We start from the raw sequence: 17,879 nt of genomic DNA on the forward strand, positions 1-17,879 counted from the left end.
TAGCAGAAGCCCGTTTCCAATGCCTTGGCAATGTTGCTAATGCATCGTCTCATTTAATTACGATAAATGAAACGTGGCCGGGTAGTATGGAACAGGATACTCGTGTGTATACTGTATTTAAATTTGACCATAATTATATCTATGATTTTCCTTCTAATTCGTATATATACTTAATTAAATTACCAACGGTGACATCAATAGATATGCAGCGACGTTAGAGATGGTTCTGTCTATACACCTCTTTCATCTTGAAATAAATTTTTGAAATACTCTTTCTGTTTTAACAAATTTAATAACTGCTCTTTTTTGCAGATTTGGAAGAATCTATTATGCAATCGATTTTCCAGAAATAAGCATATTGATGCAAAGCTACTAACTATGCATGTACAAATGGGAATACCACCACGCCATCTATCGGCTAACGCATTAACTCATTTGTCACACTGTCGCTATAGATAAGATATCCTTTTCATCTGGTCACCTTACACTTTGAAAGGAATTTACGCATTATAAATTTTCCATTGAGAATTCAGAAAAATAATTTTAATACAGAGAAAAGCAAGAAGACCTATATTAAAATATAGAGAAATATTAAAAAAAATTACAGAATTCGAGAAAAAGTTGTGCGATTATTAAATTGTTTTCATTAAAAAAACATTTTTTTTTCAAATTGTACACTAATGTAAAATTTGTATAAATATTTTCCTAATTTATCGCAAAGAAAAATCAAAAGGAAGAATATTTTTTAATTACTTAAATTAAAAATTTCCAAAATGTTATTTTGAGATGTCTATTCCTTCATTCTAAATGTAACCTATGTGCTTAACTTAGTAACAGTAGATCAAATGATCTTATCTGAAGAGCGCCAAAAGACACATACATTAATCTTTATTGTTAACATAGATTTGACAATTATCATATGTCATTACTATTATTATAGCTTTTATAATATCAAATCATAGTTTTGAATTAATTGGCGAATAATTTTTTCATTGATGCTTAACCTTAAAAAATGAAAAAAAAAGGAATAAAATGGACTTTTGTGTCATCTTTTCTTTGTCATCAGATCTTTTCAGATAGCAACGAATATTTAAAGCGCATGGTGAACTAAAAGAGAAAAGCGGCGAAAGAACCTAATACATAAAATCCTTTCTAAGGGATTTTTCCTAGCAGTTTTGTCACCTTTTAAGGTCATTGAGCGTGGGAGTATTTATCGATTACTGTTCAACTGGGCGAAAATGCATTATCACCCACTAAATGCATTATCGCTCAGTTTTCCTCACTCATTTTTTTGTTTTGTTTTTTAACCGAAAAACTTTTTCTCTCTTTTTAAGCTTCCCTTATCCATGTCAAAGCAATTTTTTTTATCTCCAAAAGAGACTTTTTATGCAAAATATCAAAGTCTTAATAAGATTGTCTTAGTCATGAAGAAATTGAGTATTTTTTTAAAATAATTTTCCCATAATCTAATACATAAGAGAAGAATTATATTATTTTGTATTTAATTATTTAAAAAATGTTAATATCACCAAGAACAGTACTTTAGTTAAAAATGCATAATAGGATTTTATAATATTTTCATGTTTAAAATACTTATAATATGTCTATGTTTAGAAGGATAGAAAAAAAAAATATTTAGTCAATGTATGAAATCTGAAAACAAAGATAATTAAAAACCTTCAAGCATCAGCTTTTGCAAAAAACTTAAATTTCCCATTTCTATTTAAATTTGTTTCTCATTGTTTTTGATCGATTAAAGAATTTATCATTCTATTCTAGATTACTACTATGAAATTGAATTAGGATAATTATAAATTGCCAAGTTATTTTTATAATTCATTGAATTATATTTTCGTATTTAATTCATATTTGTGAAAGAAAAATCAATAAAAAACATTGCTTCATCAAATGACTTGTAAATACAATTGTACTTTGCCATTTTCCCTAGATATACTTGTTACTATATAATCAATTAACTCATTAAATAATTCTTTTTAATAGCGTTCTTGCCTAAAACAACACAATTACATTAGTTTTATTTTTATCATATGAAGTAATTTTTAAATTATGACGAAATTTTAATTTTCATAACAGAAAAAATTAAACAATTTCGGAATTTCTTTTATTTTTCATACACTTAAAAGTTATAACATTTAAATATAATTTTAATGATTAGTTCTAATAGCAAATCTTAATCACAAGCAGAATCGTTTTCTCTTTAACTTTAAAATCACATTGTTAACTAGAAATTTTTAAATAGTTATTAAAGTAAAAGTGCAATTCAAAATAATATATAGAAATATTTGATATTCCTGTCTAAGCAAAAACCTAATTATCATAATCGATATCGTTTCCCAATGTCTTTTAGACTCAATTTATAAGACACCGCTTACAAACCAAATGGTTTCGGACTCGAATTGGAAGTTAAGTGAAGTGAAAAACATGATATACGTGTTTAATATGCTTTAGGTTTTCAATATAATTTATTTTGTTTTAAAAATAACTAAGAAATGTAGATAATCAAGTAAAAAAATTACAATTTCTTTTTGTACTCAAATATGTAATTTCCAGTAATTTTAAGAATATTTATAACATTTGGCAGTATATTTTAAAATATTGGATAATATTGTTACCCAATATTTAACAATATTCCTGTATTCCAGGAACGTTAGTATTCCATTTGAGTAAAACTATTCCACATATTATATATAATATGTCTTCCATATATTATATATAATATTTCTTATATATGATATTTTTTTCACTATTTCAGAGTGACCGAGTTTATATATATAAATAGAACTAGAATTTTAAATCTTTATCTGAAACACTTATCACAATCTCTAGACTGAATATTTTGATGACTGGAGTATCTTATGTATATTTGTAAACGAATGTGTGAAATCGGAAAGGGATATAATAATTTCTTAGCTTTAAATATTTAATAAAAATTAGTAATTATTTGCTTATATATATAAAATTAGCATAAAGTTTCCCACTTGTTAAAAATTTTAATGTTAAAAAATACTTTCGAAAAAATAATAAAATAATTTCTCGACACGTATTCTTAACTTTTAACTACAGAAATCATTTAAAAAATGATTGTCTCTTGGAATAATAAAGCATCTGCTTTCAAAATTTAATCTGTCGGAAATTGAGTCAACAAATGTCTTCAGAGGAAGAATTTGTACAACTTTCAATTAATAAATTCAGCATTTCATTTTAATCAAAAGGCTATTTTACAAAATACAAATAAAAAAACACATTGCGTAGGATCGACAATGAATCTATCATAAGCAAAGAAATTGTGCAATATTGTACCAATTAATTCAGATAATACAGTGATTTTCACGTATTATAAAAACAATTATAGAGTTGTATTTTCGAAACTGAATGTGGTATGATTAATTTGTTGTACAAATTATTTCAATCGTTCCCAATTCGATCGACAAACTACACTGAATTATGCACAGTTTTTACTACTGCATCCAAATCCCTAAAAACATAAACCGGTTCATCCAATGAGAAAAAAAGGCTATTGTTTGTGCTTTCATGCATATTCGAAATAATTTCGTTGGATAATTAATTACTATTCATATTAACTCCCTCGGAAGGTGATGCTGTTATACAAAATAAATTCAGAGTTTCCATTCTTTTGCTTCAGGAAATATCAATCGTTTGGATCAAGGTCTTTAAAAGAAACCATTTGCTTTTTTATTGGATAGTCATAAATAACTTATTTGCTTTTATAGTAAAACAATATTGTAATCTGAGAAGAAAAAATGCTTTTCTTAGTAATATAAATGGTAAATACATTGTTGGCATCCAAAGAATTGCAAAAATCGAGCCAAAAAAAGTATTCGTAATTAATTTTGTAATAAACGTGTCCCTTTAAACTTTATATTTTCAATAAATTCATTGGCAAAAATAATTAAATCTAATCAACATAATCTAAAGGTTATTCTTGTTTACTATTTGAAGGACATGCATATTTTCTTTCATAAGAAATTCAATTTTTTCCCCAAGAATATGAAAGTAAGAAACACCAGAAATACGAAAAATAAGAAATTGTTTTTTTTCTCTTAATTACTAGAAAATATTTTTTTTTAGTAATCCGTTTAAAATAGAATAAAGATTCAGATCTTGATATAGGAAAGAATTCGAAGGGTTTCAGTTAATATTTTTATAAAAAAAAAGTATTTTCTGAAATATAAAATACTAAAAAAAGTACATTTTTAAATAACAAATAACAACAAAGTATTTTCCGAAATAAAAACAATAAAACAGAAAAACTGAATAAGTGAAAACAAGAAATATAAAATATACATTTTCTAATTATCGGAAAGTTCCTTCTTAAGTATAACCGATTTAATTTTGCAAAACAATATTTAAATTTAAATTTGTGCAATTTATACATTTTAATCCAGGAATCTTTCTGTATGTGAAAATAAATATCATAAAAATAAGTAGTAAAACATTACATTCTTTTTTTCCTTTTGATATTCTAGAGAAAGAACTTAATAATTGCATTAAAACTAATCATACTTTCATATACATAATAGAGAGCTAATTATAATATATATGTATATATATATATATATATATATATATATATTGTAATTAAGAAAAAATATTTCAGTTGTCATACTAAGAGTTTGTCATCATAAATACGAGAATCATCGCAAATTATATATCAAAGTTTTCTTTACAGTAGCTGTCTGACAGAATAAGCGCTGGACAAGTAAATATTAATATCTATAAAACGTGCAATTAAGAAAAAAAAATATTTCAATTGTCATCTAAGAGCATGTCATCATAAACATGAGAATCATCGCAAATTATATATCAAAGATTTCTTTACTGTAGCTGTCTGACAAAATAAGAGCTGGACAAGTAAATATTTATATATATAAAACACGTAATTAAGAAAAAAAAATTTCAATTGTCATCTAAGAGTTTGTCATCATAAACACGAGAATCGTCGCTTATCATATTTCAAAGATTACTTTTCTGTAGCTGTCTGTTAGAACACTAGCTAAATAATATATATAATGTCCATCGATTTTACAAAAACAAAGTTGAAAGAACTAAAGATAGTTGCGCATCTTTGTTCAACGCAGCTGCATGACAGGTGTTCAAGAAAACTGTAATTAACAAAATTTTTAAACATGAGTGAAGAGGAAAGATTTATCAACAATAATGTATCAAATCTTTATTGGATGCAGCTGCATGTCAGGCTAAGACAGCTGCTAAATAAGTTATAATTTAGAATTTCTTTTTTATTATTGTTTTGCACAAAAGGATAAATAAAAAAATAAAGCTATTTGCCAAACATTTATATGACACAGCTGTTAAAAGGAGATAGAAATCAGTTAATTTATTAAGAAATGTGCTCTGTGTTTAATCCTTCAAATGATGGGAAAAAGCGGATTAAATTCTGTCAGCGGATGTCCAATGAAATGAATTAAAGGATATAATTCTCTAATACGTGACGATTCGTATGTCTTCCGAAGATTTCCTTTCATTCGTACCAAGTAACTTCAAACTTATAATTAGATTGCATTTCAAGTTTCATTATACCTTAAGAACTTATCAGAATTCACCAATTAAATTGGAAATGGAGATTTTCACCTTTTTAGTTAAGATGAAAAGAGATTATTCTCGCAGAAGTTAATTTAGACACAAAACTTCTGGGCTTCAGGATCTTTTACGCATTCTTCAAATTGAGGAAAGACTAGTGTTGTTAAATATAGGTTTGCATTTTTATTTTATAGATTAATGATAATAACACATTCTCTTTAAATGACAAACAAATTATTAGTGTCGTTACTAAAAGGTTTAAAGTTAGTAGAAGTATTGGATTAACCAAAATTCATTTTGATATTATTGAAATGAACGAAAAATGATAATGTAGCAACATCAAAAATCTGAGCAAAGGGAAATCTCACGTTGATTTCTTTAGGATTTGAACTGTTTCTATTCTTTTCATTGCTAAAAGTTCTTCATAACAAATAACGAATAAAGATGTTAAATGGCACAGAACTAATAGAAAGTGTGACAGTAAGAATCCATTAATACGAATTGCATGATTAGAGTTACAGTGATTTAAATCCGATATTCATCATCTGAAGAAAATTCAAAGATAAAATAAGTCGTTTTAGCCAAGTAACAAACCACATATTTCACCTTTTTAGAATGAAAGCCTCAAAGGTGATATTTCCCTATAACATACATCGCCCTCTAGAATCATTAGGTTCGATTAAGCGCTGCATAACAGAATGTGTCGAACTCAATGGAATTAGAGGATTATGGGTAGTGATAATTTCAACACAAAAATACAATACCTTGAAAATTTAAAAATATTTAATAAAGTTACGGAATATATTTCTAGCTTTTTACCAACAATTAAAAGATTCTTTGAACTTTTGTTGGCCATGCAAATTGTATAAGCAACAGTATTGCTTTTGCGAAAGTTAATAAGCGTAACAGCCAATCACAATAAGCTCTGTTTATATGACTTAGTTCTGTAGTAACGGAATGACTGGATGTAATTAAAAAAAGAATCAGAGTTCAAATATAATTTGACCATTTGTTCAAATTGTTAAATATATCACATTTTATAAGTAATGAATAACTAAAATTTATTATGAAATCATATTAAATTCTGGACCTATATTATATATTTTAAATGTAGGTGTATAATCAACTAATGATCCAATAATCAGTATACATAATTTCGTCTTCTGAAATATATTGAAGACAGTATTGAAGCTCTAATGTTCATTATTGCCAATAGGATACATAATCAATATGATATTAAATCAATTACTGCATGTGCGAGGCAGCACGAACTGATGAAAATTTGAAAAATAAGTTGATATACATTTGTTATAGTGACTGAATGCACTTACTGTATTTATTGTATGTCCAAATGTGGATATCGTATTTTATATTTCAATGATGAGTTAAAGTTTCTACTTGAAAAGTAAGACATTTCAGACTATATTTGTCACAGTTCACAATTTTCTTTTACCAAATTAAAGACCAATGTTGCCAATTGACAACAAGTCATTTCCAAGCAGTAAATCACACTTAAAGTAACTTGATTTAATGTATTTGATTGTAATTTATTCGAGGACGAAAACTCAAAAACAATTTTAAGTTAGTCTTAAAAATAATAATTTTTTCACTTAAAATAAAATAGTATGATTAAAAAATTATCGTCTATAGTAACATTGTCCGATTATATGATATTTTCATTTGTTGTTGCAAAATGATCTATCGATCAATATTCTAAAGAAGTTTCACAGAACTCGAAATTGGACATTGGAAAGCTGTGGTTATCTAATTTCTCTGACTTCTGACATAGCTACTCTGAAACAATTTTACACTAAATATTTTTGAAATAATATTTCCAGAAAGCTAACAATGATTTCGGAGGCTAACTTCTTTAAGATATTTCTATAAACAATTCCTGGAAATTTGCTGATGGATGTATTCTATTTTTTTACATGTTATGAAATTTGCTAAAATGATTTTGCAAATTTGATTTTTAACCTGAAATATATGTAAATATGAAAATAATATATGCCAATTTGAAGATGATATATGTAAATATGAAAATAATATATGCCAATTTGAAGATGATATATGTAAATATGAAAATAATATATGCCAATTTGAAGATGATATATGTAAATATGAAAATAATATATGCCATTTCGAAGATAATATATGTAAATATGAAAATAATATATGCCAATTTGAAGATGATATATGTAAATATGAAAATAATATATGCCAATTTGAAGATAATATATGTAAATATGAAAATAATATATGCCAATCCGAAGATAATATATGTAAATATGAAAATAATATATGCCAATTTGAAGATAATATATGTAAATATGAAAATAATATCTGTAATTATGACATAAATACCTTGTAAATAGTTCAATGCTGAAGAATACATATTCTCCACTTTTGATCATTCCAAGAGCTTCAGCAGCCAGCAGAATATCTCGAACAGTATCAGGGGAAGCACACATCACGATTACTGCAAAAAACGATATCATGAAATTCAAATATTATAAAAATTATTCATTCAAATTGTATATAGTAGATATATTTTTACATGTGTTCACATTAAACACAGTAGAAGCTACTACAACATGCACAGAAATCGAAAGAAAGGTTTATAAAAAATATGAATAACAAGAAACAAGAATTTTTTTTTAATCATTTTAAAGAAATTATGACAAATTCTAATATTTATGTAATACTAACTTTTTTTCCAAAATTAGAATTTTTAAATAATTTTTCCACCAAATTTAGCTAAATGTGTTCTACTACAAATATGAGCTTTTAGCAAGTACAGGTAAATAATATAATAAATGGTATTCCTTCAGGTAATTTCATTTTTCTAGCATTTGCTTCCATTTTGTTTAGCTTATGAGATTTAAAAATCAATCTGGATTTTCTAGATAAAATAAATGCAAATGCATAAATAAACATAGGAACAGTAATCTATAAATATCATTTAGCTATAATTTTGTCATTTTATTTAACTTAGGATCATTGCTTACGTATTACATCACATTGTTTACCTCTTGTATTGCAATATCTTTCTTTATAAACCGTATACGTTTTACCTTTCGTGTAATAATGTCTTTTCATATAAAAATTATATCTATCGTATTACAGTGTCTTTCCTTATAAGCATTATACCTTTTACCTTTCGTGTTCTAATATCTTTCCTTATGAACGTTACATATTTTACCTTTCATATTACACTATCTTTCCTTATGAACGTTACATATTTTACCTTTCGTATTACAATATCTTTCCTTATGAACGTTACATATTTTACCTTTCAGATTACAATATCTTTCCTTATAAGCATTATACCTTTTACTTTTCATATTACAATGTCTTTCCTTATAAGCATTATACATTTTATATTACAATATCTTTCCTTATAAACGTCATATTTTATCTTTCATATTAAAATATTTTTCCTCATAAACGGCATACCTTTTACCTTTCATATTAAAATATCTTTCTTTATAAACATCATACCTTTTACCTTTCATATTACAATATCTTTCCTTATAAACATCATACCTTTTACCTTTCATATTACAATATCTTTCCTTATAAACATTATACCATTTAACTTTCATATTACGATATCTTTCTTATAAACATTATACCTCTTTCCTTTCATATTACAATATCTTTCCTAATAAACGTTAAACCTTTTATCTTTCGTGTTACATTATCTTACCTTATAAATGTTTGACTTCTACCTTTCATATTACAATATCGTTCCTTATAAACGTCATACTTTTTACCTTTCATATTACAATATCGTTCCTTATAAACGTCATACCTTTTACCTTTCATATTACAATATCGTTCCTTATAAACGTCATACTTTTTACCTTTCATATTACAATGTCGTTCCTTATAAACTTCATACCTTTTACCTTTCATATTACAATATCGTTCCTTATAAACGTCATACCTTTTACCTTTCATATTACAATATCGTTCCTTATAAACGTCATACTTTTTACCTTTCATATTACAATATCGTTCCTTATAAACGTCATACTTTTTACCTTTCATATTACAATATCGTTCCTTATAAACTTCATACCTTTTACCTTTCATATTACAATGTCGTTCCTTATAAACGTCATACTTTTTACCTTTCATATTACAATGTCGTTCCTTATAAACTTCATACCTTTTACCTTTCATATTACAATATCGTTCCTTATAAACGTCATACTTTTTACCTTTCATATTACAATATCGTTCCTTATAAACTTCATACCTTTTACCTTTCATATTACAATATCGTTCCTTATAAACGTCATACCTTTTACCTTTCATATTACAATATCGTTCCTTATAAACTTCATACCTTTTACCTTTCATATTACAATATCGTTCCTTATAAACGTCATACTTTTTACCTTTCATATTACAATATCGTTCCTTATAAACGTCATACCTTTTACCTTTCATATTACAATATCGTTCCTTATAAACGTCATACCTTTTACCTTTCATATTACAATGTCGTTCCTTATAAACGTCATACTTTTTACCTTTCATATTACAATGTCGTTCCTTATAAACTTCATACCTTTTACCTTTCATATTACAATATCGTTCCTTATAAACGTCATACTTTTTACCTTTCATATTACAATGTCGTTCCTTATAAACTTCATACCTTTTACCTTTCATATTACAATATCGTTCCTTATAAACGTCATACTTTTTACCTTTCATATTACAATATCGTTCCTTATAAACTTCATACCTTTTACCTTTCATATTACAATATCGTTCCTTATAAGCGTCATACTTTTTACCTTTCATATTACAATATCGTTCCTTATAAACGTCATACTTTTTACCTTTCATATTACAATATCGTTCCTTATAAACGTCATACTTTTTACCTTTCATATTACAATGTCGTTCCTTATAAACTTCATACCTTTTACCTTTCATATTACAATATCGTTCCTTATAAACGTCATACCTTTTACCTTTCATATTACAATATCGTTCCTTATAAACGTCATACCTTTTACCTTTCATATTACAATATCTTTCCTTATGAACATCATACCTTTTCTTATAAACATTATAAATTTTCCCTTTCATATTACAATATCTTTCCTTATAAACATTATACCGTTTTCCTTTCATATTACGATATCTTTCTTATAAACATTATACCTCTTTCCTTTCACATTACAATATCTTTCCTAATAAACGTTAAACCTTTCATCTTCCGTGTTACATTATCTTACCTTATAAACGTTTGACTTCTACCTTTCATATTGGAATATCGTTCCTTATAAACGTCATACTTTTTACCTTTCATATTACAATATCGTTCCTTATAAACGTCATACCTTTTACCTTTCATATTACAATATCGTTCCTTATAAACGTCATACCTTTTACCTTTCATATTACAATATCGTTCCTTATAAACGTCATACCTTTTACCTTTCATATTACAATATATCTCCTTATAAATATTATACCTTTAACTTGCGTATTACAAAATTTTACACGTCAAATATACTAAATATATTAATATTTCTCACAAAACAATAAATGAAAATATTTGAGCGAAATAATGAAATATAATTCATAGTGATGCAGTAAAGTTAGTTGACCAGTAAACTATTTTTTTAGAATTTTTTCTTAGTTACAGAAATGTTACAAAATTTTGTACAAATTACTCATATATATTCTTAGAATATTTGTATTTAATTCATAATTATTTATCCAACTAATAAAAGAAATATTAATTTTAGCTGTAACTATTTTATTCTACTAATTTTCAGAAAGTTTTTAATTATAATATACCTGCAGAATAATTTCTATATTTCTAATATCTAATATATGTAATTTCTATTTATATTCTTTTAATAATGATCATTTTTAAATAATAAACAACAGCTAAATAATATCTTAATTTTTATTTAGGAAGAAATAATAAAATCTTCATAAATCAGAAATTTTGATAACTATTGAATTTCCAGATATATATTGCAACAAACATCTCTTGGATCGAACAAAAACGCCATCATATCCTCCGTCGTTAAAAATTGATCCTGGCAAGCATGAAACCAGATGTGAAAGAAATCTCTCAGATGGAAATCTGTTTTCTACTTCTGAATTACGAGAGTAAGAACGAAGCAGAGTGAATTCTGAGAGGAAATGCATGTCACAGGAAATAGTTCCATGGATTTCTGATTTCTTGAATGAGAATCAAGAACGGAGACACGACAAAAGGATTAAGCAGCCGAATCCCGTCCTTTATTCGAAATAAAATAAAAACAAAATATTTCTTTGTATAATGAAAGCGATGTTTGAAGCTTTTATTGAGAACGTTTTCACAATTTTTTAATGGAATATGAAAGCAATCGTTTGGCGCAAAACAGTTTTATTTTGTTAGTTATTTTTTGTTCAGAATTGGAATTTTCGTCTGATATTACAAAAATTTCTATAGTTACAGAATATAAATAATATTCTAACTGAAATTATTATTTCTTTATTCAAAAATGCAGTAAAAAAATATGAAAATCTATATCTATATATATACAGCATATTACGACATTTAGCAGTTATGGAAAGGAATCTCGCAATGGCAATTAAGGTAAAACGAGAATCCAAAACATATAAAAATAAATTTCTGTGTGAATATTATTAAGATATTTTTGTCAAGATATATATATATATATATGATAGATACTTATATTATATATATATATATATATATATATATATATATATATATATATATATATATATATATATATATATATATATATATATATATATATATATATATATATATATATATATATATCCAAATTCATTCGCTCAGTTAAAAAACACGGGAATATTTCTAAAAATCAAAAATATTTATTTCAGATTTAAATGTTATTAAGTGTAAAATTCAGAGGCTCAAACAATTGAGAGTACACCTTACTTTTACTTGATAAATCCGACTTTCAATGCAAATAACATATCACCGAGAATCGCAAAAATATTTCTATTTTTGCACATAACAAATGGTTTAATTTAAAGTAAAAATGAAAGAACAATAAACGAAAACCTTCTAAATTGAAAAATTCCAGAAGCATTTTAATTAAAAACATGCAGATTTTCGCCTCAAAAATTGAGAATGCACCGATGAAATTCTTGTAATATATCGCATAGAAAGAACGTTTCAATAGTTAGTGGCATGTCTTTCGGCTTTTATAATGGACTCTAAATGTCGTGGTACCGATTCGGCCAATTTTTGGTGTTATTTGAAGATATTTCACCCCATTCTTCTTGCAACACTTATTTTAAATAAGTTTAGTTTTCTTATTTTCTGTTTTGGGGCCACTGCTTCGTGTTGGTGCAGAGTTATTCAGTGACATTGATGTCGGGGTACTATAGTGGTGAGTAACTGCTGTTTACAATGAAAAAAACACCACATTTTGACGTTACGTGCATTCTGTTTGGAGTCGTTGTCCTATTGGAAAATAAAATTTTCATCTATATCCAAATTTTTCACCAGATTTTTTTATAATAAATTTTTATAAGCAAAAAAAAAAGGAGCCAATAAAAAATTTTCGACATTTTGACAATTTTTTAAGTACCGCGCCTCCTTTAAACTATTTTATTAAAATCTCTGAATTTCAAAAAATTAATAATCTATAAATATTCGAAATATTTAACATCATTTCTGTCTTCAATCATCTACAGAATTCTAGTGAATTCCAAGCAAGAAAATACGCAAACGATAGTTTTATTTATTAGAAGTTTCTTAATAAGTTTCGCGTAAGCGCTTTATTTAGAATTATAAACCGACAAATGACTGCCTCACTAAACATTTTTCTAATTGTTTCGGAGCTCTGGTAGTTAATTTGGCATAAAGACAAGTGAAGGAAATAATTTTGAAATAAAAGACAACGACAAAACAAAGACATTTAAGGTAAAGAAAAAAAAAAACTTAATGGAGCACAGTAATTAAATCTTCAAAGCGATTTTCTGGTCTTTTTCTATTAACGGCAAAATGCCTCAAGCTGAAATCGCCGAATATTTAATCAGAATGATGGCAATCATGATCTTTCTTGAAGAAATCATTAAATTTTGATTTTAGAGTTGGAATTGATGTCATGAAATTTGAGAATCAAATAGCCTGAATTTAATTTTCATTTTCGTTTGAAATTAGTGCAGAAAATAAAATGTAAATTAACGATTAAAGTGTGCAAGAAAATTAAATGTTTTATTGTAGTTATTAAAATAGCCACAGAATCAAATGAAAGTATAATTTGAATTCCTATTATATTTCAGACAAATTATGTAAAATATAATTATAAAATTTTTGTTTAAAATTTAAATATATTTTAATTTATGTCTGATAATTGTTATTTAAAATTTCATTCTTTCAGACATTGCTTTGTTTTATAGGGACATTTTTGTATTAAATTTAAAATTCTCAAAGTTTTATTAAATATATTCTTGGCGTGTCAATTCTACATTTATTTCAATGTATTGTTACTTGATGAATCATATGCTAATATTCCCAGGAGAATTAAAGATATTTGTAGGTGAATTTTACATAATACTTATATTTGTAACTATTGTAGAGAAATATATTTTATTCCTTTCATTAATAATTACTGCATATTTCAATATTTTCTTCGAATATTTGAGTATTTTAAACATATACAAAATCATTTAATTTGTGCATTAACAAATTCATAACATTACATCTGATGACTTCTTTTTTTCATTTGGATATTATTTCGTATTATAATGAAACATATAATTTCTATTAAATATACCATGTCTTACTATAATTATTGTTCGTACAAAAAAAAAAATACAAACTTTTGTCTTCTGATTAACACTGAAATAAAAATTTTTAATAATTATAAAAAAAAAGGAAATTCAAAATTTATTTGACCATTTGCCATAATTTCAATTCATGACGTATCCTTGGCATATAGGCTTGGCTATGTTCAGTAAATCATTTCGGAATAGAAAGACTAAAATAATAGTTACATATACCTGGAAAGGGAAAAGTTTATTATTATTTATTGTATTAAAATTATTCTTTAATAAAAGTTATTTAATAACTTAAAATACCCAGTGTAGCCAGCAAAAGCTTTTAATGGTTTCTTTTTAAAGATAAATTATCCCTTAATTTATGGTATATAAACAAATTTTAACAAATGCGTAGCCGAGAAAAAAACTTTTGAAATTTTAAAATTTCGATTTATTTCACCTCGGGGGAGCATAATTTACGTAGAAACAATAAGTGGTAAGAAATACGTCAGTCTACATCGCTACACAAGAGCAGACAGGAGGGGCTGAAATTTCTTCTTTAACCCTAGAATGCTACTCATTCGTCTCTTGGACGAAGTCACTTACAAATGTCTTTCTCTGGGCGCCCCTAAAACAGGAAATGGGACATACCCCTCAGTACCTTTATGTGACCTTCACTGCTACACGTGCACACATTCCTTGTTATCAAAACATTTCAGCAAGTGCCACATTTGCAGCAATGTTCGTCTCGCAGACGAATGGTTAGCAGTCAAGTTAGGTTTTTAGATAAGGACTTAGTTTTATTTCTTTGCTACTGTTAAGATGTCAAAGCGTTTTCGCGGTGAAAATTTTTGGGGTAGACCTGATGCAATTCGGGAGGTATTAAAAGAACTAAGTGATGAAGAAATTTCTACTTTTTCTGATGAATCGGAAACTGAAGATTACATTGAAGTGGAAAACAGTGATTTCACAGATAGTGACAGAGATGAAATAGAAAATAATTTGCTTGAAAATAAAGTTGAAGAAGAGACAATGCTCGAGAAAAATACAGAAGTTGATAACATGAGGTTGAAATCGAAGTCTAAAAAACGAAAGCACAATGTTCCAGAAACAAGTGATATGGTTGGAAATATTCTAGAGTTTTTAAAGTCCTGCAACAAATCTATTGTATACCCTGGAAATATTCAGCTCACTGCTAAAGATAAGTCAAAATGGTCGTCTATTCCCAAATCAAGTAATGGAAGGACAGCCTTACGCAACATTATTCATTTCATTCAAGGACCAACGGACTCAGCAAAAGAACTTTTCACACCTTTGGATTCTTTTACTCATTTTTTTACTTCAGAAATATTGGAAATAATTGTTTTTCATACAAATTCTGAAATCAAAAGACAAAAAGAACGTTATGCTGAAAAACATTCTTCTTTTACGGAAACCTGCATTGATGAAATTAAAGCTTTATTGGGATTATTGGTTTTATCAGCGGCTATGAAAAATAATCATTTAGCAACAAATCAGTTATTTGATACAACATTATGTGGTCAGCGGTACAGAGGTGAAATGAGTGAAGTGAGATTCCGTTTTCTGTTGAACTGCCTTTGCTTTGACTCAAAAGAAACCAGAGAAGAAAGAAAGAAAGAAAAGATAAATTTGCACCATTCAGAGAGATTTGGGAAAAATTTATCAGGCGTTGTACAGATTTTTATAAACCAGGATCATATGTTACGACTGATGAGCAGTTAATAGCATTTCGTGGAAGATGTCCCTTTAAAATGTACATACCAAATAAGCCTGCAAAATATGGCATAAAAATAGTAATGCTCTGCGATGTAGGGACGAACTATATGATTAATGCCATACCTTATTTAGGAAAGAGCGTTGAAACCAAAGACATTCCATTGGCAAAGTATTTCGTTGAAGAATTAACAAGACCCATTCAAGGGACCAACAGAAATGTTACGATGGACAATTGGTTTACATCGATACCTTCAGCAGATAATCTTTTAAAGAGCCCAATTAATTTATCAATTGTGGGAACTGTAAGAAAAAATAAAAAGGAAATTCCTCCAAAACTTTTACAGTTGCGTTCTAGAAGTGTCGGAACAGGAATGTATTGTTTTGACCAAGCCAAAACTCTACTGTCCTACAAAACAAAGCCAAATAAGTGTGTTATCCTGCTTTCTACATTCCATGAAAAACCATATGTAAATAAAGAAAGTAAAAAACCTGAAATAATAGAATTCTATAATTCCACAAAAGGAGCTGTTGACATATTGGACCAGATGTGTAGCAACATGTCATGGAGCAGGAAGACACGTCAATGGCCTTTTTGTGTATTTTACGATATTATTAATATCAGTTTAGTAAATTCACATGTTTTATATGGCCACAACATGACTAGAAAATCGGAAAAAGTGATGTCCAGAAAAAAGTTTGCAGTAAAGTTAAGTGAAGATCTTCTTGCTCCATGGATGAAGAAGCGTTTGGATGCGCCTGCTTTACCTCGTTCTACAAGAACAATTATTAGCGAACTTTTAAAAATAGACATGGTCTGTGAAACTCCGAAAACAAATGAAAGTAACAAAAGAAAAATATGTGCATTTTGCCCTTATAAGCTGCGAAGAATGACCCGCTTTTTTTGTCAAAGTTGTACAAGAGCAATGTGCGGAGATCACCGTGCTAATGTTTGTAAAGATTGTTCTGAAAATGAATAAATGATTTTTTTTTTGCTTAAATGAAGTTTAAAAAGCCTAGAAACAGCTACAGGTAGTCTATTTTTGTTTTATTTTGACTTTAACTTAGGTTTTAAAAGCGCCTATGCATACTTCGTCTGCCAGACTAATCGTTACCCTTCCCGTGAGTATACTAAAGGGTAGCATTCTAGGGTTAAAAACATTTTAATTTTAAAAAAAAGTTTTTAAATTAAACATTTTCTCTTTTGCTATGAGATATTGATGGGGGTTTCTTTGACAGGCGCCAGCCTTAAGAAAGGACAATTTAGGTATCTTTAAAAGAAAGTTGCGAGTTATTAGGATTTTCATCACTACACTCGAAACTTGAAAAAAGGCTTAAATGAGCAGTTTTATAAAGTACGTGTATAATTAATTAAATAAAAGTGGGAATTGGATCAGGAAATAAGAGAACATTTTATAATGAAGTTAATATAAATTAAAATACGATAAAGATTTGGGAATTAAAATTTAAAAATAATATTGTATACATGTAACCCCAATTTTTTAGCAGTTTCGCGGCCGAAGATAGAGAAGCCACTTTCGAATTTTAATCTACGCTTTATTCCTTCCCGGGAAGCATAATTTATGTAAACCCAAGAAGCGACAAGGCACGTCTACATAACAACACAATAGCGAAAAGAGTAAACGTAATATTTATCCCCATGATTATATACTGTGAGATTCGGATAGGGATTTCACCACACGTGTCGATCCAGGTAAGAGAATTATTTTATAAAATAATTTGTTTAAATCGACACATTTTTATCCTTTCACTCGGAG

The 17,879-nt window shown here is 27.2% G+C and overlaps 1 protein-coding gene across 3 annotated transcripts in view; it reads right to left on the minus strand.

Annotated features, from left to right (window-relative positions):
* Positions 1 to 17,879, minus strand: part of LOC129957238 (atrial natriuretic peptide receptor 1-like) — a 1,107,058-nt gene that overhangs the window by 543,074 nt on the left and 546,105 nt on the right. For all 3 annotated transcript variants that reach the window (XM_056069479.1, XM_056069482.1, XM_056069480.1), the window contains exon 2: positions 7,945 to 8,059. In XM_056069479.1, the coding sequence (XP_055925454.1) occupies positions 7,945 to 8,059 (115 nt within the window). The remainder of the gene's footprint in view (positions 1 to 7,944; positions 8,060 to 17,879) is intronic.

Source organism: Argiope bruennichi, chromosome 11 (assembly GCF_947563725.1).
Source record: "Argiope bruennichi chromosome 11, qqArgBrue1.1, whole genome shotgun sequence".
Taxonomy (NCBI): Eukaryota; Metazoa; Arthropoda; class Arachnida; order Araneae; family Araneidae; genus Argiope; species Argiope bruennichi.